Raw genomic sequence first — 22,633 nt, 5'->3', positions numbered from 1 at the left:
AAAATCAATATAGCCCCAAATGCCAACTTTGGTCATTGTCATTGTACTGGTGGGTCGGAAATACATGTCGATAGCACCGTAATTTGAAAAATATAATATCCCGTCCATCATGTGTGCCAGACTGTAAGCTTCTCTACAAACAAGACCTGACCTCTCGCAACAAGGATCATTCCTGGCATCCCTGTTCCTACTGCTCTGGCATCAGCCAGAAGATGCTGCACAGCCACTATGGAGGCAAGATCGAGGAGTTCTGTAAACCCCACTGCATGTCCCAGTACACTGTACTCTACTATGGGGTAAGGAGTTGGACATCCCAGTACATTGTACTTTGTATAACACTAAAAGAAGCATACGCACTATTTGGTTTTGCTTCTTTCATTGTCTATAACTTTTTTCTCTGTCTTCTCCACCTGTGGTTTCCTTTCGTCATCTTCCTTTCCTCCTCCTGTCCAGATGGGGAGATGTGACAGTTGTAGGAAACAGGGCTACATGGCGGAGAAGCTGCAGTGTTTGGGTTCAGTCCGTAACTTCTGTAACCTGCCCTGCCTTCTCCAGTACTGCTCCCATCATTTTGATACGAGTCACAACAACAACAACAGCAGCAGTAATGGTACTGGAACGGCCCCACAGACACCATATGGTAACTTGTGTCACATTAGTGTTGATGTGATGTTGGGCAGCGTTTGTCCCAACAAGCTCATGCTAGTTGAAATATCACAGGGGGAAATGTGATGTGACAATGTTTTCGGGGCAGTGTGGGAGGTCTTGTGCATCAACAACATGTTTAAGTAGGTTTTTGGTTTTGACTGCTAAAAAAAAAGAAGAAGAAATTACTTTGTCTGAAATTTTAATAAGTGCCAGGGACCAACAATATTAAATATTCTTTTACATTTGGGCTGGGAAGTTAAAGTTATCATTCCGTCTCAGGTATGATTCCCCCCTTTCTTTCTTCTAGCTCCAACCCAGCCACACCACCCCTCAAAGATGAATCCTGTCATAGCCGATGTCGTCTCATTGGCCAGTGGCTCTGCCACTCAGCCCAGTGTGTCAGCAGATACTGCTCTGACTGGTTAGTTTATACTTGTATATATCCCCGGGTGGCTGCTTTCAAAATACAACTCTGATTCTCTTGTTTTTCGAGACAACTTTCCAATGTAAGAATTACTCAGGAAAGATCTCATTCTAAAAAGAGGAGGATCATTTTTCATCTTGAATCGAATCAACTATTATAGGATTATGTCGTTTTATTAGTTATATTGTTTATATATTCATGGGATGCATTTCTTGCAGTGGGGTTTAATGCAGTGCCATTACATTTTCCTTCCTCTTTTGCAGGAGCCCTTCCGACCTCCATTTACGGCAAGAACCATGACCACGTATGTAGTACATGTGTGCCTCTATGTGTATATCTGATTTTAGATCTGGTCAAAAAGAAACTGTCCTCCTTTTGATGATGTTTTAAATGTTTAATGTCTGTGTCCAGGCCAGTACTCAGACTGACGCCATGCGCTTGCCAGTGTCCCGTCGACGTCAGATGAAGAACAAGTCGGTTCTGTGTCGACCCTTCACTATGGACCAAGAGATCATGTGCCAGCTGCCCTCATCCTCCACTGAATCAGAAGGTAACTTTAAAAAACACAACAATACGTGAACAGGCTCTGGTAGGTTAGTTTACAGAACATCTGCTCAGCAGTTTTAGGAAGCACAGCTAAGCTAAAACACTGACCAGCAGCATCCAGACTGTGAACTGCACCACAGGATTTATTTACAGTGATTTCAGAAGCTATTCAGACCCCTTCACTTTTTGTACACTTTGAGTCGTAGATTTAAATGAAATCATTGTTGCCTTTCAAGCCACACTCTAATCAAATATTTGCATTATACATTCATCAAAAATTAAACACTCAAATCTCTCATTTACATTAAGTATGCACACCTTCAACTCAGTACTTTGTAGAGGCTCCTTTGGCAGCAATAACAGCTTTGCTAAGTCTGTACAAGCTTTGCACGCCTGGATTTTGGCAGTTCATCCCGTTCTTCCTGGCAGATGCTCTCAAGCTGCGTCAGATCATATGCAAAGTGACTTTGAACTGCCACCTTCAGGTACCTCTACTGATGGACTATGTATTTGGGGCGTAAGAACAGTCGGACACGTCCACAGACGCCACTGTCTTGGCCGTTTGCTTCGGGTCATTGTCGTGCTGACAGGTGAACTGTCGCCCCAGTCTCGGGTCTCGTTCACTCTGGACCAGGTTCTTCTGCAAGGACCTCTGTGTATTTGACGGCATTCATGCTTCCCTCAAGTATGACCAGTCTGTCTACAAGAATAAAACATCATGAAATGCAAAAAGTGAAAGGGGTTTGGACACTTTCTGAAGCCACTTTAAACCAGGTGAAAAGACATTTGCAAGACAACCGACAACAAACGTTAAGTATTCAAATCTGTCTTCATCAAAACTTTGACAAGTGTTATAAGATTTTTCACTTTTTTCACCACGTGTGGAAAAATCTCTCCGCATATTTGTGACCGTTGATTAATGACTTTCAGTAGTTTTCTTTAAAGTAGTTGCATTTTGTTATGTTTCCCAAATCGCAATTTTAAAGTGCAATCACTTAATGCATCATGGAAAACAATATTGTGATTATATTGGATATCCAGGACTAGCATTGATCTTCTATTTTGTATAAAATATCAATGCAGAATAATTGACATGTTGCATGATGCTATACATCAGTTAATGCTCATTCCACAGCGAGCTTTGACAATGATATACTACGTTGTGTTAGTAACTCTGAACAAAGTAGCCGTGCTCCCGCAGGTCATGAGTGTCCTTGTAAGTCAGGGCAGGTTTATTTGTATTTTCAACAGCAAGGTTACACAAAGTGCTCATTGAAGGCATTAAGACAATACTCACTACGGCATCAATTTCATTCATTCTTTTTTAATTTATTTTCTTTTTGGTCCATTCAGTTTTTGGTTGTTCACAATTAGCTGTTTCAATAATTGCACCAGCTCTGCTAGATAGCCCCTCGCAACCATCCACTGAAGCATCCGCATCTCCAGTGCAGTCGCCCAAACCTCGGGGAGATACTCAGCCGTGTAGTGGCGTGCCGGCTCGCCTGACCGGACGGCATTTCCTGGGAGTGAGGGAGAACGACTCTGACTGCAAGGTCTGCTCACAAATAAAGAGGAAGAGGGTTGAGGAAGAAGAGGAGCAGCGGAAGAAGCAGAAGACGGAGGAGGTGGAGGAGCTAGAGAAGAAAACGGAAGAAAAGCAACACGCTGAGAAGGCTGGGGAGGGGAAAGAGGAGGAACCCTGTGAAGTGAAGGACTGTGAGCAGAGGAGCGGGAAAGCCAGAAGCCAAACTTCGTATTACTGTAAGACATGCTCAGGACAACCCAGCCTCTGTCCTGTGCCTTGTTTTGAACTCTACCACACCAGACTGATCTACAAGACGGCCCCTGAACTGGAAACATAAGGTGAGCCTCCCGAATGACACCAAAAGCTCTGAAATTTCAGAATTAATTAGAAAAAACATATTTGTTTGTACCACAGCTGTTTCCAATATTTAAGTATAATTGTGTATTGCGTGTGTAAAAAAAAAAAATATATATGACTACAACTTTTTTAATACTACAATAACAACAATTACCAACATGCCTTTTCCAAGTAAATTAAACTGGCTTCTTAAGAGGGTCGAGTGTGTCACCCCGAGTTTTTCTCTCCACAGCCTCCTGATCTGCTGACATAAGAGGTCGTCTCCTCCCCTCAGCCTGGACAAAGAGAATCAAGTTGCAATGTTAACTGGTTATACACCAGAGGCAGTATAAGTTGTTACACGGACATGGTAAACTGGTAGTGCTGTGATATGTTGCACCTCTCTGTTTTTTAATATACAAAAGTTAGCAGCATTTATGATCCCTTCTGCAGACCACATGCTCTCGGCGTCTGTCCTTCCTTTTTTTTTTCGTTTTGTGTAAATTGCCTCAGGAAATGACAACAGGCAAACACACACAGACTGAAAAAAAATTCATTCATTGTTTCACCGCATAACACCCTCTGCCATATACTCTGTAAAATGTTTTTTTATATTTATAAAATTCACTTATGCCTTGCTGCTCACAGATACAGCCCACACAATTTGTTTTCCCCAAACTTGGCATATAAAAAAACAGTTTATTGGTTCCAAACCCATTTCTATTATTTTAAGTAAATGGCTCCTAAACAATCAGTGAATGTCAGCGAGGTAAATTGTTTGTAAACCTCAAAATGTGTTAAACGGAGTAAAAGCAAGTTCATGAGGCTGGATCCAAGCAACTGTGCTGATAGGATAAATGTGGCTGAATAAGTTAAAGACCAGAATAGTTGCAGCTCTATCCGGCAAGGGAAAGCATTATTATTTTTACTGAGTAAATCTGGTTGACATTATTGTGCCAATATTTCTTAATTTGACGAAGGTTTCATGGCAAAAAAAAAAACAGCGTATTTTTGTGGCAGTAGTATTTTAACTTGGCTCAGTTATATTGGGTTTTATCTGATTGTCATGACATAATCCTGAAAATACTAATGCGTTTAAAATAGTTTGGAGCAAAATGCATAGAGGATGACATCTTAAAGGACGACAACATCTGTCCAGCTGATGCACAAATGCACCATTTTCCCAGAGAAAGGAGAGGTAGACCTGCTCCTTGGTTTCTTCTTTGTTGAAAGTCCTTGTTGGGATTCAGTTTTACAGCCAAATTACCAGTGGATGGCTTGATACATTTGGAGAAAGAGGTGCGTGGTTGTGTATAGTTTCATTAACCAATACATTTGGCAAAGAATTAACTTTCTGTCAACTCACTCAACGTTCCACCTGGTGTCGCAGACTGAACTTAAACATTCAACGTTTTATAAATGAGGCCAATTCTGCCTCAAATCTGTGAGTAAAGAAAACTGCTTTTATTTGGATGTTCAGTTAACTTATTTGTCCTGTTACCCCACATTTCAAGTTAGATATAATCATGATTAATAAAAGTTTAAGATTAAATGCAATACTGACCTCAACACTGATGCAGTCATGTGAACAAAGGCTGACCTCAATCCATGTTCAACATTTGAGTTGAACACAAGCTGTATTAGATCTTTGTACTTTTTATTTTTTTTTATCAACCTTCTTTGTGTTGTATATGTGTTACGTCTGTATCATGATTGCATGTTTCTTTTTACACTGTTTTCTCAAACATGGTTGAACTCACATGGAACAGATTTTTGTCGTTTGATTGTTTATATATTGTCAGCACCTGAAAAGGGTTGTTCTTGTTTTTGTTTTATGCAAAAAAAGATGTCAATAAATTTAATTTGAGGAAAAAATTGTACAAGATGATTTATTTCCCAAGTTTTACCTCACTTACCAGGTCACTTCAAAATGATCTCAATCAGTGGGATGAAAAAGACCACATTTGTCACACGTAGTGTTGCATGTGATATTAGCATAGATTCAGTAGATGGTAATGAGAATAAAATATACTCTATATTGGTGTTGTTTAGAAGAAATAAAGTGATTGGTGATTTCTGATCACACCCACACATCAAGTTCACACAAATTCTTACATGGTGCATGAAGAGGCAGACCAGCGAGATTAGAAACAGTTCACTGTTTCAAAAAACATTTGATCGTCGGAAATTGCCACATCTTCTGGTATTTCGTTAGTATGCTGGATAAGGTTAGTTTAAGGTGAGGGGGACCATAAAGACAGAAACAGACTGAACCCAGAGACTTTCCCCAACCCTTGGAATGAATACCACACCTGTAAATAGATGTATCCCTGTCCGTGAGGGTAGTATTACCCACCGGACGATTAGAAAGTCAACCACCGATGAAAATCAGTTTCACTCTGCTGTCATGAAGAAAATTTGTTGTAGTGTCTAAGAAAACTGAAGAGGAAGTTGAGTGCGGGCGATGATCACTGGTGAATGGGTACATTCCATAATAAAGAGCTATGAGTACAAATAAATAAAAACACAGCTGGTTGACACAGTTTCTTACAAATTAGCATTTGATGTCAGTAAATGATGGTGTTGCTGTTTCTCTCTTTAAACGTGTCGAGTAATTTAAACCTCAACAAAATCTATGTTCAATCATACTGAGATATTTGTAAAGAGTGGAGGGGTCCATGGTCAAATGTTTTCTTCTGTGAAACATTGAAATATTTATAACTCCACTCAAAAGGTGGTGTGTAGTTATATGTACCTTACTATGGTCATTTAAAAATGTGTGTCATAGTCACTTTTACAGAAAAATATGTTGATACATACATACAATAAATACATACATACATTCATACAGAACATACATACAAAATGCCCTGTATTGCCACGACAATATTTTGTGCATACTAAATCTGGAGTAATGCATTTATAAGTTAACTGAAAATATAAAAGTATCCTTTTCCTTGAATGTTTATATTTCATTTGTGTTGTTCATAATTATGGCCTCAATTCCATCCCTGAATAACTCTCTGTTTCGTGTTTACTCCTCGTATCTCTCTGTCTGTTCTTCTTTCTCTCTCTTCCTCCTCCTCTGTCTCTGCCCTCAGTTACGTCCTCAGCCAGAGAGGAGAAAGTGAAGGTGATAATGGTGCCAGTCCCAGTACCTGTCTTCATTCCAGTGCCTATGAACATGTACTCCCAGTACACACCTGTACCAATGGCTGTGCCCATGCCTGTAAGTCCCATTACATTACATTCACATCCTGTAAAACTTTATTTTAATGATTCAAATAACTATCTTTCCAGCTACAAATGAAATGTTATGTATTTTCTCCCATATTTTCCAGATTCCAGTACCCCTGGTAGTTCCACCACAGAAAAAGGAGATGAAAGATGCTGTTGTCCAATCAGAACCTTTGGCTGTAAAAGAAGACAAACATAATGAAAAGCCTTTTTCCAGTGCAGGTGATTTTTATCCTGATTTTTAAGTATTTAAGTTCTATGAAGCCTCGTTGCCACACTAATGAAGCAAAAAGGCAAACGTCAAAAACAATTTAATTTCACCTCATTTGTGTTTTATTTTTTTGCGTCTGCTCCAGGCCAGAGCATTTCTACTGCAGACGGGAAGTCACAAGTGGTTGATCCCGTAATCACTGAAGAGGAGGATACTCAAAAAGCTGACCTGCCTTCCACTGAAAGTCCAGAGAGGGGTGCAGAGTCTACTGATCCTCTGCCTGACGCCCAGCCAGGGACAACAACGACCACGACAAGTGACCTGCCGACCACCAGTGTCGAGCAGCAACCTCCTTCCTCTCCGATGATGGACCTGGAGATGGACTTTCCATCTGGTGAGATGTTGCGATGCGTTAAATGCTTTTCAACACCAAGTCCCCTGGAAAAAAACGACATGACATTTAGTTGCTTGGAACGTCAGCACCAAAGATATTAAAAATGTTATCATGATAAGGAGGAAACATTCACAACAAGTGTCACTCTAAGGTGCTCTGTGTGTGTTTCTGCGGGATCATTAGGTCGGAGGTCGTCTGCCCCGCAGCGAGGAGTGAAGAGACCCAGAGAAGGAGGCTACTCCGGCCGGAAACGGGTACGTTTCCCCAGATTGGTCACCGGTCTTTAGGTCATATCAGTTTTATCAGCATTGAAAAACCCTTTGTAGGCAGACAAGTTCTGTTGCATGCTGATGTATGCTGTTGTGATGTGGTGCGTTCAAGTGCGGTAAGAACCTGTGACTACTGACAGTGGAAGTCATTGTCGCGAGAGTATCACCAGGCCAACAGGTGTAATAAGTCCTGAATGTTACATGCATTCATTTATAAGACCAAAAGGTTTAGAAATATGCCCAGTGCTTCTGACAAATAAAGTGCAATTTTCAGCTCACAGTCGACCTCTCAGTCATTTCAGCCATGCTCTGCCCAGTACTCATTGCATTTCTGTTCACCTAGGGACGAAGGCGGACTGGTTCGTTGGGCCGTGGTGCAGTGGAACCTCCCGCCCCCTCCGCACTGAACCACCTGTATGGGGTTAAAGCCTGGAAGAGCTGGGTCCAACAGCGCAATAAACAGTCACAAGCGTGTGAGCCTCAGTTTTCTTTTTTATTGTTTCTTTTCCCCTAATTTGTTGAATGACTCTACTGTAAACTGTTTTGTACTGCATGTAGTAATACGTAATCGTGCTTCACATTGTCTCCCACCCGCAGCCGCCCTGGTGGATGTGAAAGAAGACATCCTTCAGTGTGACTCTGCTGAGCTGAGCTTTGCTCTGTCCCGCTTCATCAGAGAAGTGAGACGACCGAATGGAGAGACCTATAGCCCAGACAGCATCTTCTACCTCTGCTTAGGGATACAACAGGTCCACAAACAAACGCAAGCGTGTCACCCGTCTCCATCTCTGTTCTGTCTGTGTCTCTCTCTGTTACCCACTTGACTGACTCTCTCATTTGTCTCCTTGGGACAGTATCTGTTCACCAAGGGCCGCATAGAGAACATCTTTACTGACGAGCTCTACAGTCAGTTTGCCACTGAGATCACCAGGATGCTGCAATTCTGGAGGCCTAAATTACTGCCTAGAGGTATGATCGTTGACAAAGTCACAACCCATTCTTGATGGTATTTGTTTTGTTTTTATAATAGGTCATCCAGAGTATTTACATTAAGTAATTACTTCTGTAAAGAATTTTAATTAGTTGAGGTGGAGTAATATAACAGGTATTATCATTCACAGATAACAACTCCCCTCAGCGCTGCAGAGCGTCTCTGCGTTTTCACGCTCATCGCTCTTAACAGTGGCAGCATGAAGTACTTTTCAACAAACAAGTTCCAATGAACCCACTGTACCAAAGAGCAGACAAAGTTAGCAACTACCTGAGGAGCATTTAGCAGCTGAAGAACCTGAGACGTTTCCCCTGCTTCCTCTTCCCTCCTACAGGCGGCGCTGTTTCCTCTCGCGTTGAAGAGTCCTACCTGTGGGAGTGTAAGCAGCTGGGCGCCTACTCGCCCATAGTGCTGCTCAACACGCTGCTCTTCTTCTGCACCAAAAACTTCCACTTCTCCACGCTGGCTCAGCACCAAAGTCTCTCCTTTGTCAACTTCAGTCGACGCTCCAAACCCTGCAGCCGGGCCGGCAAAGTCCACTACCTCCAGTACCAGGGCAGCGGCTTTGACACAGGTGGGTGGTGTCCAGTGAAAAAAACGCGTCGCCCTGTTTCTTAACAAAAAAAAAAGATTTATTAATTGACTCCTTGCCTCATAAGTGTGTGTTTTGCAAATGCTAACCAGCTGTGTTTTGGTTTGTCCTGTCGTTTCTAGAGCGGTTGAGAAAAAGACAGGCCGAGAAAGAGGGAGACATGGAGATGATAGAAAACATCACCAACCCTCTGCACTGTCCCGTCAGACTCTACGAGTTCTACCTCTCCAGATGGTGAGACACGGATTGCCAGCAAACCAACGCTGTCACTCCCAACCGTTACGGTATCTGAACAAACATCCTCTCTCTCCTCTTGTTCATTGACAGCCCAGAGTCGGTGAAGAAGAGATCGGACGTGTTTTACCTCCAGCCGGAACAGAATGTGCACACACACAGGTCAGACTCGTTCCTCCAACGATAACGACACCACGTGCAACAAAACAGCTTTAAGACGCTGGGCCTGTTCGCATGAACATTACACATCAGATTCAGCAAACGCTTCTAACTTCAGAAAAGTGTGTAATGACCAGCGTAGACATGTTGTAGACAGCACCTGTGCATATTTGAGTTAACGTGCGCAAGGAAAAACCAGTTTGCATATTTAACAAGTATGTATAACTGAAGTGCAGATTTAATTTAGTAATATCAACATAACTATGAGTTGTGATTTGTGTATTTATTTACAATTGCTTCAAACAAATGAAATATACAGTCCATCAGTGGAAAAATTTAATTCGAATGTAAGCGACTAATTTCATATGACTCCTAAATGAATTGTTGTATGCGTCAAGTTTTCCTGAATAGCACGTAAACCGCTTTAGAACAAATCTGTTTGTATGAGTGGTTCTTGAGTCTGAGGAGTATGTTCATCTGTGAATGTATAAGTCAAACATTGAAAACGGTAACGGAAAAAACGCTTTGACTTGGCTCTGGTTACGAAGGGTTGTAGGTAATGTTCAATTATTATTTAATTTTTTTTACAGATTAAAGAAACAAGATATAATGTGTTCTTTTTTCAGTAAAAGCACCATTTTGGTTTTCTAGTGGAAATTGTTTGATTGCTGTGCCTTGTGTATCTGTTGTGTTGGTTTCTTAGTCCCTTGTTGTTTCCTGTGACCTTTCTTGTGTCTAGGTTTTAGTTAAGTTACCTTTGATACCCTGTTTGTTTTGTCTGGAGTATTTTTTCTTGTTTCATTTTAAAGTCCTTTCCTCGTGTCTGTGCAATCCCTGTTCTCCTCTTTTGTGTTCTTTGTCACTTTGGCGACACACATGCAAAATGTCTTTATATGTTGACACCGTGAAGGAATGCAGATTTGTCTTGACTCTTTCTTTTCATCTGTCCAACCCCAACAGTCCACACTGGTACACTTCCCATCCATTAGAGGAAACCACTCTACAGAGCATGCTCACGCGCATCTTGGCCGTCAGAGAGGCTCACCAGGCTCAGGGAGCAGCCCAGTACCAGTCGCCAGCCACCACTGCTGACCGAAGCTCACAGTGAGATACAACCTGAACATGATCTTACACCTGTCAGTCATTTCAGACTGAGGCTGACAGGCCTGTGACACTTTGTGGGGGGTTCATGAGCGGACCGGGACCACCAGGCTTTTAAAGACAGAAAAAACAGAGATCTGATGAAATGACACTCTTGTCACAAAGAGAGACAATTTTTAAAGAACTGGGATTGTGGGATTATGTATTTAGTTACCTCAGTGGCCATCTCCTCCTCACATAAATACACAATGAGTTTACAAATGTCTGATACTGTCGTAATATGGAAATGGAAGGTTTAATGGGTATATTGTTGACGCAGCGTTTATCATGTGGTGGGAATTTATTAAACTACCAGTAATAGTCGATGTCAAACCTGTCAGATGTGCTGTTTATCCCACTATAAGACCAGCGGGAACAGTCAGAGGGCTGTCTTATAGTTATCACACTTGCTTACATGGAGATTTTTAGACATCCATTGCAGTACTGATACATTTAAGATGAAATATGAAATTAAATCTGCATTTAATTGAAAATATGAGAGATGGGAGTCATTGGATGGCTGACATTTGGTTAAAAGCCAGATATGTATTCCAGTATGTTGTTAAATCAATATATATATATATATATATATCAATCAGTGTAACCCTTTATGTAATGAGACTCACTGTGCCTCTCGGCTTTTGTTGTTTCATTACGAGTGGTCTCTTATTATTTAGTTCCTATTTTATAATACACATCCTGTGTGGCCTTATTTCCTTCCCAGAAACTTTCCCTCCTCCCTCCGTTTGTCCCCCTTCTGTCCTTCCAGGTTTTCCTCCGATCCACTTATTCCCTCTGGCAGTAATTTACTTTATGTATAACTGTATGAACGTCCTCTTTCATTCCCTTTTATGTTTCTGTCTTGATAACAGTGCCATGATATTTTTCCTCCGGGACGTTATTTCCTCTCTTGGTTTTGCTTTTTCTTCCAATTGACATTTTTTCTTTAACTTGAAGAAATTGTGTCTGGGGATTTAAGAAAAGCAGCAGACAACTCAAAGCACTCACAAAGTTCCTAAACCCTTGCGGTTTCCCATCATATCCCTAATGGTCTGTATGTTTTATGGTTTAGTGTGTTTCTCATTGGCGATATACACAATATAAAACAAGTGTTATGACAATGTGCCTAACATATTTCTCACTGTCAGCAGCTGTAGATATCAGTTGTTTTTCATCATCCGTGTAAACCTTAGAGAAGTCACTACAGTCTTAGTCTTTCTACAGAAGGTCCTGGTGACTCACTCCATAGACGACACGTTGTGTATTTTCTAACCCAAACATGTCTGGACATACTGAACATTTATTCCTATACATTTCAAAGATTTTTAGATTGTATTTTGGATTGAAAATCTTAAAATCTCAAGAATAACGTCAAAAATCTGCTGGTTGACCAGAAAATCTAATATCTAAAACATATATTGCTATGTTGAGATTTCACAAAAATATTACATTTTTGGCGGGGTGATTATAAATACTAATGCGTTTTCATTGTATATATTGTCATGGAGGCCAACGTGCCTTTACTTTTGCCTCACATTTGATATCAAATCCATGTTACAGTGTAAATGAGTTATAAGCACTACACATCACACCAGCCTGACATCTTTCCAGTGCTCCATGCTTATGTTGAAGCATTCAGTCCTGACTGCGACTGTAAGCCGTTAGCTGTTAGCATTAGTCAGACACAACATACTGCAACACACTCACACATCACTGCTGTCGCTGCTCTTTGAAAACTCCCATAAGATTGTTCAGTAAGACAAGGCCCAGACACAGTCTGATGTTTTTTATCATCGTGCACAAAATGCTGTGTGGCCGTTCAATAAAAAAAAAGTTAAAAAATCATCTTATTCCTTCTTTTACGTGGTTGCAAGGTGGAAGATTTTTTATTGGAAGCATGATGGAAATGAAATGTGGCGTCGAGTGTCATTGAAACGTGCAGTTTTGAAACATTTATTTATAAACTGTGCAAAATTTGATTTTGTGTGAATTTTTGTGTTTTAGATCGGGAGAGTTTCCATAAATACATAAACTAATTTGACTATGTACATTAGTGATGATATTCTGTCTGTGGTGTTGTAAACGCTAAACAATTCTAAATTGAAAAGCAAAGATTTAAAAAAAAATTCTAAATCAATTATTGAGACACCAAAAATGTCACCAGTGGAAACAGTGATGAAATGATGAATAATAAATGACACGGTGTTAATTCTACATTTCAAACAAAGAGGATTATCCATATATTCAATAAGAAACAATCACACAATCACACATTTAAACTGCAACATCAAACTGAGTCAGACAGTGAACTAATGATCCAGAGATGTCAACACTCACAGCTTCACTCACTCACACACACACACACACACACACGCCCGCCCATGAACTCCAGTCTGCCCTCAGCCTATGGCCTCAAACCTCTGCACTACAAGTGGACAGACCTTATTACACCACTGAACAAGCTAAAACCAAACTGATGCCCATTACACCCAGTGCAGTCACAGACGCACAAAAATAAACAGGTTTTGTTTTTAGGAACCACTCAGATTTTCTGAAATACTGTTCTCAAAGTACAATTTTACTCTGAGCAGTATTCTGAGTCAACAGTAAATCTGTTTATCATGTTGAATCTCTGATGGCAGACATAAATGTCCTTATAATTTTGAGGTCAAGACAGTTAAATGCTTCAGCTCTCACTAAACTCAACTCTCATTTTTCCTTTTTTCTCATGAGACTGAACAGTAGCCTCTACAATTCGCTGACTGAAAGAAAAAATGTAGTTCTACTCCTACCTACTGTGGCAGTTAAGAAAACACAAAGAAAATCCAAGCTTGTAAAAAATTATGACTGTGATAAATACTTCATCCATCTGAAATAGGTAAATTTTGTCATATTATCAAATTTACAAGTGTAAATTAAGTTGAAAAAAGAAGCGGTAGCATCAATTCAAATAAAAATCTTTATTAGAAACCACCTAAACATTTGAGATTTGTAACATCACAGACCAAAGTTAGTGACAGGGACCAGATTCTGACAGAATTTAAAACCTTTAGTCTTGTAGTGCATTTTCAATAAATGAAATGAATTCTACTAACTAAATTCAGCAAAAATGTTCCCTGAACTGATCAATGTTACATTCTCTTTAACATAAACATATTTTAAAAATGAACTTGAACAAGACAAAGACTTTACAAGAGGATGATCATTTATGCCACTGAACAACACCACTGAGTGGACAGTCAGCAGGTGCCCTGCTGTAAGTGGACATAGCTGTAATACTACGAGTCCAACTGATCAACATATGACAAGAACTGGAATTTCCTGACTCATATTTTACCAAGGAGGTTACGATAATGTTCCAATTTGAAGATTTTGTCCAAAGTGTTTGTTTTTCCATGTGAGTGTATGATGACTGATGCAGAATGTTTCATGTTTAACACTCAGGGGGGTGTGACGTTAAGGTGATGCCCTCTAAACCGACAGGAGAAGTTGAAAAGATTCATATTCAAAACTGGAAGGAAGAAGCACTGAACAGGAAAACAGCAAAAGTGTGAACCTTTAAAAACGAAGGCTGAACAATAGGTCAATTTAATTATTTGATAAATAACTTTCAGTGGAATTGTTGTATACTTTTGTTTTTAGTTCTCCAAATTATTTATTTTAAAGCAATAATCCTTATCGCCCAGCCCTAAATTAACCTTTTGCAAATAAAGAAACAGATCATAGTACTGTAGGCTTCTAGCCCATATCCTCTTCGCCTTCCTCCTCAAACTCGCCCTCTTCCTCAGCAGTGGCGTCCTGGTACTGCTGATACTCGGACACCAGGTCGTTCATGTTGCTCTCAGCCTCTGTGAACTCCATCTCATCCATGCCCTCGCCCGTGTACCTGAAACGATGAATGTTAAGTAAATGAATTCTAGGTGACAATAGGCCAAGTACACAAGCCTCTCCCCACTGTCCTGACATCAGTCCTCTTTCACTCACCAGTGGAGAAAGGCCTTGCGGCGGAACATGGCGGTGAACTGCTCTGAGATGCGTTTGAACAGCTCCTGAATGGCTGTGCTGTTGCCAATAAAAGTGGCGGCCATCTTGAGGCCGCGGGGAGGGATGTCGCAGACGGCTGTCTTGACGTTGTTGGGGATCCACTCCACAAAGTAGCTGCTGTTCTTGTTCTGTACATTCAGCATCTGCTCGTCCACTTCCTTCATGGACATGCGGCCTCGGAAGATGGCCGCGACTGTAAGGTAGCGCCCGTGGCGTGGGTCGCAAGCAGCCATCATGTTTTTGGCATCGAACATCTGCTGGGTGAGTTCAGGAACTGTCAATGCCCTAGATAGAGACAGATCATTAGAGTTGGACTTATTTCAACTTGCTGGTCTGATACAGACTAAAAAGCAGGCTCCTGCCTCTCTACCTGTACTGCTGGCTGCCCCGGCTGGTCAGGGGGGCAAAGCCTGGCATGAAGAAGTGCAGCCTGGGAAAGGGCACCATGTTGACGGCCAGTTTCCTCAGATCGGCATTGAGCTGGCCGGGGAAACGCAGGCAGGTTGTAACCCCGCTCATAGTGGATGAGACGAGGTGGTTGAGATCGCCATAGGTGGGTGTGGTCAGTTTCAGTGTGCGGAAGCATATATCATACAGGGCCTCATTATCAATGCAGTAGGTCTCATCTGTGTTCTCCACCAGCTGGTGGACAGACAGGGTGGCATTGTAGGGTTCCACCACTGTGTCTGACACCTGGAGTGGGAGAGTGAAGGGAAGGAGGAAACAAAGGGAGGAAGGAGGAACAGCATTAAAGCACAGAGGAAACAGGTAGAGGGAAAAACATTTGATAACATTTTGATGGATGATATGTACCTTGGGTGATGGCACCACGCTGAAGGTGTTCATGATGCGGTCGGGATACTCCTCTCGGATTTTGCTGATGAGCAGTGTGCCCATGCCGGAGCCGGTGCCTCCCCCAAGGGAGTGTGTGAGCTGGAAGCCTTGGAGGCAGTCGCAGCTCTCTGCCTCCTTCCTCACCACATCCAGGACAGAGTCCACCAGCTCGGCCCCCTCAGTGTAGTGGCCTTTAGCCCAGTTATTACCTGCTCCGCTCTGGCCTGTGTTACATGCAAATACAGACCCGTGTCACAGCTGTGGTGTCAAAATCTTCCTAATCATATATGCAAATGAAAACACAGTTTACTTGCAAAAAGCAGTGCATTAAGTGAATATGACTGGTTTCATAATTTAAAGAAAGTACTTAATCAAAGCGTGGGAATTTTATCAACCCATGTGAATTTTTACATTTAAATTCTCACCAAAGACAAAGTTGTCTGGTCTAAAGACCTGGCCAAACGGACCAGACCTCACAGAGTCCATCGTTCCTGGCTCCAAGTCCACCAGCACTGCACGAGGGACATACTTGCCACCTGATGAAAGCACCGATAAGAGGTGATTATGGGAGAGAATTTACACAATGCTGAGAGAAAAAAAAACTCAAGCAAAGATCAGCATGTTTCCTCCATTGATACTATTATGTTGGTATTAATTAAATACTTATGAAAAAAAATAGACCAACATGCTAAGTTGATGTGAATGCTAGAAGCATTATTAAGTCTGTATTTCATACTCTCAGCTAATAAACCTTTAATTGACCAGTCTAACCCAGCACTGAGACAGGAGTTAATAGCAGTTGGCTCAAACTGATAATTAATCACTTAAAAACCAAATTAACTTCAACAAGTCTGAAGTTAATTGGTTTTAAGGCTTTTTACCATTACAAATCACTGTTGAGATGTACCATTCCCCATATTTTATATTCAGCTGCTAATTACACAATGCGTATTGTTTTTCGAGTTCATGTTTTAAAGTCACTCGCTTACATGCAGGGGGTTTGTTGATTTGTTGTGTCGTACAATCAGGGTAACAGTAACTGGGGAGGGCCCATATTCAAGACGGGTTCCTATTGGCTCCCTCCAGGAACGACGACCCCCTGCTGGATGGCTGCGGTACTAACAACCCCACCATGTAGTATTGAATTACCTCGATTCCCCCCTGATAATTAGTCGATCTGACTCTGTGGCTCTGACAATGTGAGCAAAGTGAAGTTAACCTGTTGCCTCGTTGTAATACACGTTGATCCTCTCCAGCTGCAGGTCGCTGTCCCCGTGGTAGGTTCCGGTCGGGTCGATCCCATGTTCGTCACTTATTACCTCCCAGAACTAGAATCAGAAAAAGAGGATGGATGGTAACTGTCCTAGTGAGGTAAACTCAACGGTCGCGTAGACACACAGGCTATCATTAGCTTGACTGTTAGGAAAACTAATTTATCATCCCAACCAAACCAAATTTCACATTCACGCTCTTTCAAGTTTTCAATGAACAAAAGTTTTCCAAACCTTGGCTCCAATTTGGTTTCCACACTGGCCTGCCTGCAGATGTACGATTTCCCTCATTGTGGTCGAAGTGAAAAACTTCTAGAATGACTAGAAACAGACTGCGTTGTCACCGTTGTCGCACTCCTGCAACCGACTAATCTGAGAAGGCAAGGCAGAAGGGTTGATAAGTGCAGACAGGCAATAAAGGCAATTGAAAAATCTAAATTAAATGTCGGTCAAAACTCACCAGGAATCTGATTGGTCGGGAAAACTTGGTTTGGAGTTGTGATTGGGTTGCGTTCTGGGGGCTCTGTTGTCTTGGTTACATAAAATTAAGATTAATACACCGGTGTTTTTGCAGAGACACTGGTTTGGAATTTCTTATCACATTTACTCAATATTAATAAACTCTTTGTATCATTATCAGAGTTCTACAAACAACTTTTATTATATCCAAAAATGTTATACATACACAATATTCATCCATACTACTGTACTCTGGAATAACAGATATATACTATACCAAAATAAGTCTGCATTTTATAAAGATTGGAAGACTAACTGACTTAATCGATGATAGTGATTTGATAGATTATGAATCATTTTCCACTAAATACAGATTTAGCCCTCCAAAATCAGACTTTATCAAGTTACAAAAGGCACTGCCCCAACAATTTGTGTTTTTGACTAAAAATATAGGAATACCATGCTATTGAGCCACAGCTGGCTCCACTTTCAATGCAAGGGCTTTCAATCTTGGACAGGAAATGTAATAATTATTTCATAAGAACTACCTACCATTTCCTATACCACCCAAAATGAAAGAAACACACTTCAAAATTATTAACCACATCTACCCTGCTTAAGAATTACTCAGGTGGCTTGTATATGTTGTTTTTATGGAAATGATATTGAAACCAGACCATATATTTATCTCATCTAATATTAGTGTATAACTTGGTGATATGGTGAAGTGAATGAGAGAGAAGAAGTGTCATAATTTCCAGCTTTTCCTTGTAGAAAACATTTGGTTTGATATTGATAAAGGATTTATGGATTTATTGTGGTTTCATGATTAATGATAATGTTATCTAACTGATCCTACAATCAGGATGGAGGAAGAATAGCGAATAAATAATTTTTCTAACTTCCTTCACCGCAAGAGGACAGTTGAGAGTAATAAAAAACAACTCAAATCACCTGAGGCCTGTACTACGAAGCAGGATTTGCGGTTATCGAGGTAACTTCAGATTTAACTCTGGGTCTTCCGTCCTACAAAGCTAGTTCTCTTCTTACCAGGTAAATATGCTGAACGTAAACCCTGAGCAGGTTAGGTTCGCAATACGATATCAAAGCCAGTCACCAGTACAACTACTGACCAATCACATCACTGGAAAACCAGCGTCATCATTCTACAGTATCCTGACTGGGACAAAAGTCTTTAGAGTAACGTGACAAATAATAAAGCGTAGCAGATATTGAGCTTAACGGTGACCACCCACTTTTAGAACAGCTCTGGTTCCAGACATGAATTTCAGATTCACTAACTTCTTTGATGTTTTTCATAAAATCCTTCTATAAAGAGTTTTAAGCCTGGAGCCAAACCAATAGACCAACAGATCGATCATTATCAAAAAAAGTTTCATGCGGAGCAACAAAAAACACGGGAAAAACGTTGAAGGTACAAGGTTGTGTACATAATTTTTTTAAAAGAGTCTAATGGAAAAATTGATGAAGTGAACGCTGACTCAGGAACACAGGAACGTGGATGTCTTAAGCAAAATATTTTTTTTACATGGTGCTCAATATTGAGAAGATTTCCAGTTTGTTACAGAGATCAACAAGTGATCAGTGCATGGCATCCCATGTGGTGTATTTATCTCTCTCAGAGTCATGTGTCGTAATCTCACAAACACAATAGCTATATCCATAGTAACACTCTGTCTCTGTCTGAGTATGTTCTATATTTACCGCAATCCGTCTCACAAGATGTCTTTCAGCTATAACCTAAATTCTGCTGCTATGACACCCAGAGACAGCCTTCGGCTAACCATCAACTGCCCGGCATGGCAAAGGTAAACTGACCTTGCATAGTCGTACCAAACACTCATCTTTAAAGCCCTTTCTGCCACATTTTAATATCTGCCACTGTCAGAGGAAAGGGAAAACTACGGAGCAGAAGGTGCCAATAATGCACCTATCATGCTGGTTGCCAACCGCCATTAAAAACAACAAAGAAAAGTACAACCCATCATGTTGTAATCTCTTATCTGGTTCTGGCCCTTGAACACAGCCTCAACCAATGCTCCTCTGAAGAGAGCAGGAGAAAAACAAAAAGCAGGGAACGCTTGGGTTATATTGGCCTGGTGATCCCGTTGGGTCTGGGACGATGACCAATGGCGGCTGGTGTTTAAAGATTTAGAAGTGTGATAAGGTGAAGGACCATGGGAGTCTGACTTTTCTTAGTCTTTTCCTTTGTTTTGGGAACAAAGGACCACATGGTCAATCTTCCTTTTTATTAGGGGCACAACATCCCCCCTTTGGTCTCAGGATTGCACTTGACATGCAGTGTGCTGAAAGCACACATCTGCATATACAGTCCATTGTTGACAGAGTTCATTTGTCAGTTTTTTTTGTAACATGTGGGCTGTTGTCAACCCTATCTATCTTGGCTAAGCAAGGACAGTTTACAGGTTACAAAACAAAATTATAACAATGGCCTGGATCTGTTTAGTGTGGTTTCATGACTATTTAATGATAAGTAGGTTATGTTAATAATTCTACACTCAGGATGGAGGAAGAAGAGCGAAGAAATAATTTTTGTAAATTCCTTCACCAAAAGAGGGAAGTGGAGAGTGTTAAGAAACATACTTAAATCACCTGAGGCCTGTGCTACGAAGCAGGATTTGCTGTTATCGAGGTAACTTCAGGTTTAACTCTGGGTCTTCCTTCCTACGAAGCAGGTTCTCTTCTTACCGAGTAAAAATGCTGAATTTAACCTGTCCAGGTTAAGTTCGAGATAAGAGATCAAAGCCAGTCACCAGTACAACTACTGACCAATCAGATCACTGGAAAATCAGCGTCATCATTCTACAGGATCCTGACTGGGACAAAAGATTTTAGAGTAATGTAACAAATAATAAAGCCCATTAGATATTGAGCTCAACAGTGATTGCAATAAAATTCCGATTCACTCACTCCATTGACGTTTTATAAAATCATTATAGCAAGAGTTTCAAGCCTGGATCCAAACCAATAAACCACAATACATTTTATTCAGAGTGAAGAAACTACTCATCCCATAAACTATCGCGAATGCCTTTCCAGCAACGTCCAACCAATCAGAGATGTGAATGTCACCCTTAAGGATTGTGGGTAGTGTAATGGAAAAAATTGATTGAAGTGGTTCTCTCTCATGGATGAGGTAAAAGGGGGCAGGCCATCTATTAATCCTCCATGCCTCGTTGCCTCAGCCTGAGGAGAGGTCCCCTCTGTCTCCACATAACAGCCCCTGATTCAATGCCATGGGAACCAGAGAATCAGTCTCCATAGTCAGGGAGTGTGTCAGGGTCAGAGGAGCCAGGACCAGTTAAAACACAGCGATGGGACCCCTACAGGAGCTGCTGGAGAGGGAAGAGAGGAGAGCAGAAGAGAGGGCCAGACGAGAAGAGGCTGGAGGAGGAGCGGTTGCTGGGCTTATTAGAATTTTCTTTTTGAAAAAATGTAGTTGAAATTAGATCAAATGAATGTTAATGTTGAGGAAGTGTTTGGTTAAATAATATTGTTTGTCAAATTGATGATCACTGAATTCTGACATAATGAACTTTCTTTAATTTTGAAGATTGTTTTGGAGAAATGTGTGATGAGGGTGACTTGTTGTGACATGCAGGGATATCCACCATTCCCTAGAATACAACATCCTTCAGGTGGGTACGGCTTGTGCACATACAAAGGCTAACACACTGTTTGCATCCGTATCAACCCAGGTGAATGTTGCTGATCCAGCAAGATGTTCAAAGCCAGTGCCAATTCTTTGAAGCTCTTCCAGTGGTGGAAAGCAGATGACCCTGTTCTTGACCCTGATGATTTTGTTTGCAACCCTGGGGATGATATATCGTTCATGGTGGAACGTGTGATGCCAAATGCTTGTGAGACAACATGGTCAGAGGGTGCACTTGCCAGCCAGAACAGGAACACCAAGTGTCCAAGTTCCCATGGAGGGTGTGTAGTCTGACAGATTATATATATATTCATTTGTTAATGTTGACAGGCACAAGACAAATGCGATTTGTGGCGCTAAAATAAAGTATGAGCAGAACAGAGCACCACAACATAAACATAGGCAAATCATTTTATTTCTATATTTAAACAAGACTATTCAAAGCTTTTTACCTATACATATTAATACAAAGTGTAAAAGAAACTTATTTGAAAATATATAATGGGATTGCACTGGCTGACATTGTAGTTGTACGTCATAATCCTGAGACATTGATGTAATTACCAACGCGACCCAAGCAGCGCCAAAATCTTATTTTTATTTGCTGATGAGTGTACTATATAGTCCACTACATCAAATTCCCTAAATAGTGAGTAGGGGGGTAGTGAATGAGTGGGTGATTTCAGACACAGCCATAGAGTTGACGCTATTCAGTAAGATGAAGTCTTACGCTGAGGTATTTATTACCATGAGCCCAATATTGAGGAGTTTTCTGGTTCGTTACACAGATTAACAAGTGGTCAGTGCATGGCGTCCCAAAAACCCATTTATCTCCGATCGCTGTGGATTTATCTCTCAGATCATGTCAAACAGATCTCCATTGTTACCTAGACACAAGATGTCTTTCAATAACCCAAATTCTGCGACTCTGACAACCAAAGACAGCTTCCTAACCATTGACTGTCCCGGCGTGGCAAAGGTAAGATTACCTTGCAAGCCAATTATATATGTTATCCCTAGAACCCACACTGACTTCGGTGAAAGTGCTTTTGAGGTTTTTTGCACCCTCTTCTTGGTGTGAGCTTCAAAGATCCTTTAAACTTGATTATCTGATAATCATGATAACAAGAATAGGATTAAGGGCTATCTGGCCATGTCCTATATTGAGCACTGGTTAATACATTTTTGTAGTTTGCAATGTGTTTTATGTATACCACTTGGTCCTTTTATGTACAGTTTTTATGTTTGTTTTAAGTTGCTGTTTTGTTTAATTCATTGATTTCTAAGCTGCTATCTAATCTCCCATTGATATTTCAAAAGCTGATCAGATTTTGAAATCTCAATGGGAATGGAAAAATAAAGGTAAAATTAATTTTTAAAAAGCCAAACACTCCTCTTCACAGCCTTTTCCGCCACGCTTTAATCTCTGCCACTGTCAGAGGAAGATGAAAACTATGCAGCAGAAGTTGCTGATAGTGCACCTATTACATTGGTTTTCAACCGCCATTAAGAATGACAAAGAAGAGTGTACATCACATGCAAGTCGGCATGATATCAGCCTTGTTTTAAGAAATGTTTAATTTATGGTATCATTGAGAATTACTACACTACCCCAATCCTAAAGT

At 40.9% G+C, this 22,633-nt stretch overlaps 2 protein-coding genes across 16 annotated transcripts in view; one reads left to right on the top strand and one right to left on the bottom strand.

Annotated features, from left to right (window-relative positions):
- si:ch211-266o15.1 (zinc finger MYM-type protein 4) overlaps nucleotides 1–12,685 on the top strand; it is a 32,298-nt gene extending 19,613 nt beyond the window's left edge. For 6 of the 11 annotated variants that reach the window (XM_047327338.1, XM_035610769.2, XM_035610768.2 and 3 more), the window contains 16 exons: nucleotides 121–296; nucleotides 454–640; nucleotides 956–1,069; nucleotides 1,336–1,376; nucleotides 1,484–1,622; nucleotides 6,581–6,708; nucleotides 6,821–6,938; nucleotides 7,073–7,321; nucleotides 7,505–7,575; nucleotides 7,934–8,063; nucleotides 8,188–8,339; nucleotides 8,445–8,559; nucleotides 8,916–9,155; nucleotides 9,296–9,407; nucleotides 9,501–9,569; nucleotides 10,527–12,685. In XM_047327338.1, coding sequence (XP_047183294.1) covers nucleotides 121–296; nucleotides 454–640; nucleotides 956–1,069; nucleotides 1,336–1,376; nucleotides 1,484–1,622; nucleotides 6,581–6,708; nucleotides 6,821–6,938; nucleotides 7,073–7,321; nucleotides 7,505–7,575; nucleotides 7,934–8,063; nucleotides 8,188–8,339; nucleotides 8,445–8,559; nucleotides 8,916–9,155; nucleotides 9,296–9,407; nucleotides 9,501–9,569; nucleotides 10,527–10,674 — 2,189 coding nt within the window. In that variant the 3' untranslated portion in view covers nucleotides 10,675–12,685. Of the gene's footprint in view, nucleotides 1–120; nucleotides 297–453; nucleotides 641–955; nucleotides 1,070–1,335; nucleotides 1,377–1,483; nucleotides 1,623–3,013; nucleotides 3,482–3,694; nucleotides 5,355–6,580; nucleotides 6,709–6,820; nucleotides 6,939–7,072; nucleotides 7,322–7,504; nucleotides 7,576–7,933; nucleotides 8,064–8,187; nucleotides 8,340–8,444; nucleotides 8,560–8,915; nucleotides 9,156–9,295; nucleotides 9,408–9,500; nucleotides 9,570–10,526 lie in introns of those variants that run through there. The other 5 variants (XM_035610770.2, XM_035610771.2, XM_035610774.2 and 2 more) reach the window with 5 other exon arrangements.
- A 966-nt stretch (nucleotides 12,686–13,651) lies between these two features.
- Nucleotides 13,652–20,072, bottom strand: LOC118286376 (tubulin beta-4B chain-like). Of its 5 annotated transcripts, none has more exons than XM_035610793.2 (9): nucleotides 19,940–20,072; nucleotides 17,316–17,385; nucleotides 17,090–17,227; nucleotides 16,804–16,912; nucleotides 16,010–16,120; nucleotides 15,564–15,808; nucleotides 15,121–15,443; nucleotides 14,691–15,035; nucleotides 13,652–14,592 (listed from the first exon to the last, which is right to left on the bottom strand). In XM_035610793.2, the coding sequence occupies exons 3-9, from the start codon at nucleotides 17,144–17,146 to the stop codon at nucleotides 14,445–14,447; spliced, it is 1,338 nt and encodes a 445-aa protein (XP_035466686.1). In that variant the 5' UTR covers nucleotides 17,147–17,227; nucleotides 17,316–17,385; nucleotides 19,940–20,072; the 3' UTR covers nucleotides 13,652–14,444. The 5 variants fall into 5 exon arrangements, with proteins under 5 accessions (XP_035466686.1, XP_035466687.1, XP_035466689.1 ...); XM_035610794.2 differs by having other exon boundaries at nucleotides 19,949–20,063; XM_035610796.2 differs by having other exon boundaries at nucleotides 17,316–17,378; nucleotides 19,949–20,021.
- Between the last annotated feature and the right edge of the window lie 2,561 nt (nucleotides 20,073–22,633).

Source organism: Scophthalmus maximus, chromosome 15 (assembly GCF_022379125.1).
Source record: "Scophthalmus maximus strain ysfricsl-2021 chromosome 15, ASM2237912v1, whole genome shotgun sequence".
Taxonomy (NCBI): Eukaryota; Metazoa; Chordata; class Actinopteri; order Pleuronectiformes; family Scophthalmidae; genus Scophthalmus; species Scophthalmus maximus.
This window is presented reverse-complemented; position numbering and strand designations above follow the sequence as displayed.

Coding starts and splice junctions, on each gene's coding strand:
- LOC118286376 (XM_035610793.2), bottom strand. CDS start 17,146: ATGAGGGAAATCGTACATCTGCAGGCAGGCCAGTGTGGAAACCAAATT. Junction 16,913..17,089: donor GAAACCAAATTGGAGCCAAG/GTTTGGAAAACT, acceptor TTCTGATTCTAG/TTCTGGGAGGTAATAAGTGA. Junction 15,809..16,009: donor ACCAGACAACTTTGTCTTTG/GTGAGAATTTAA, acceptor CATGTAACACAG/GCCAGAGCGGAGCAGGTAAT.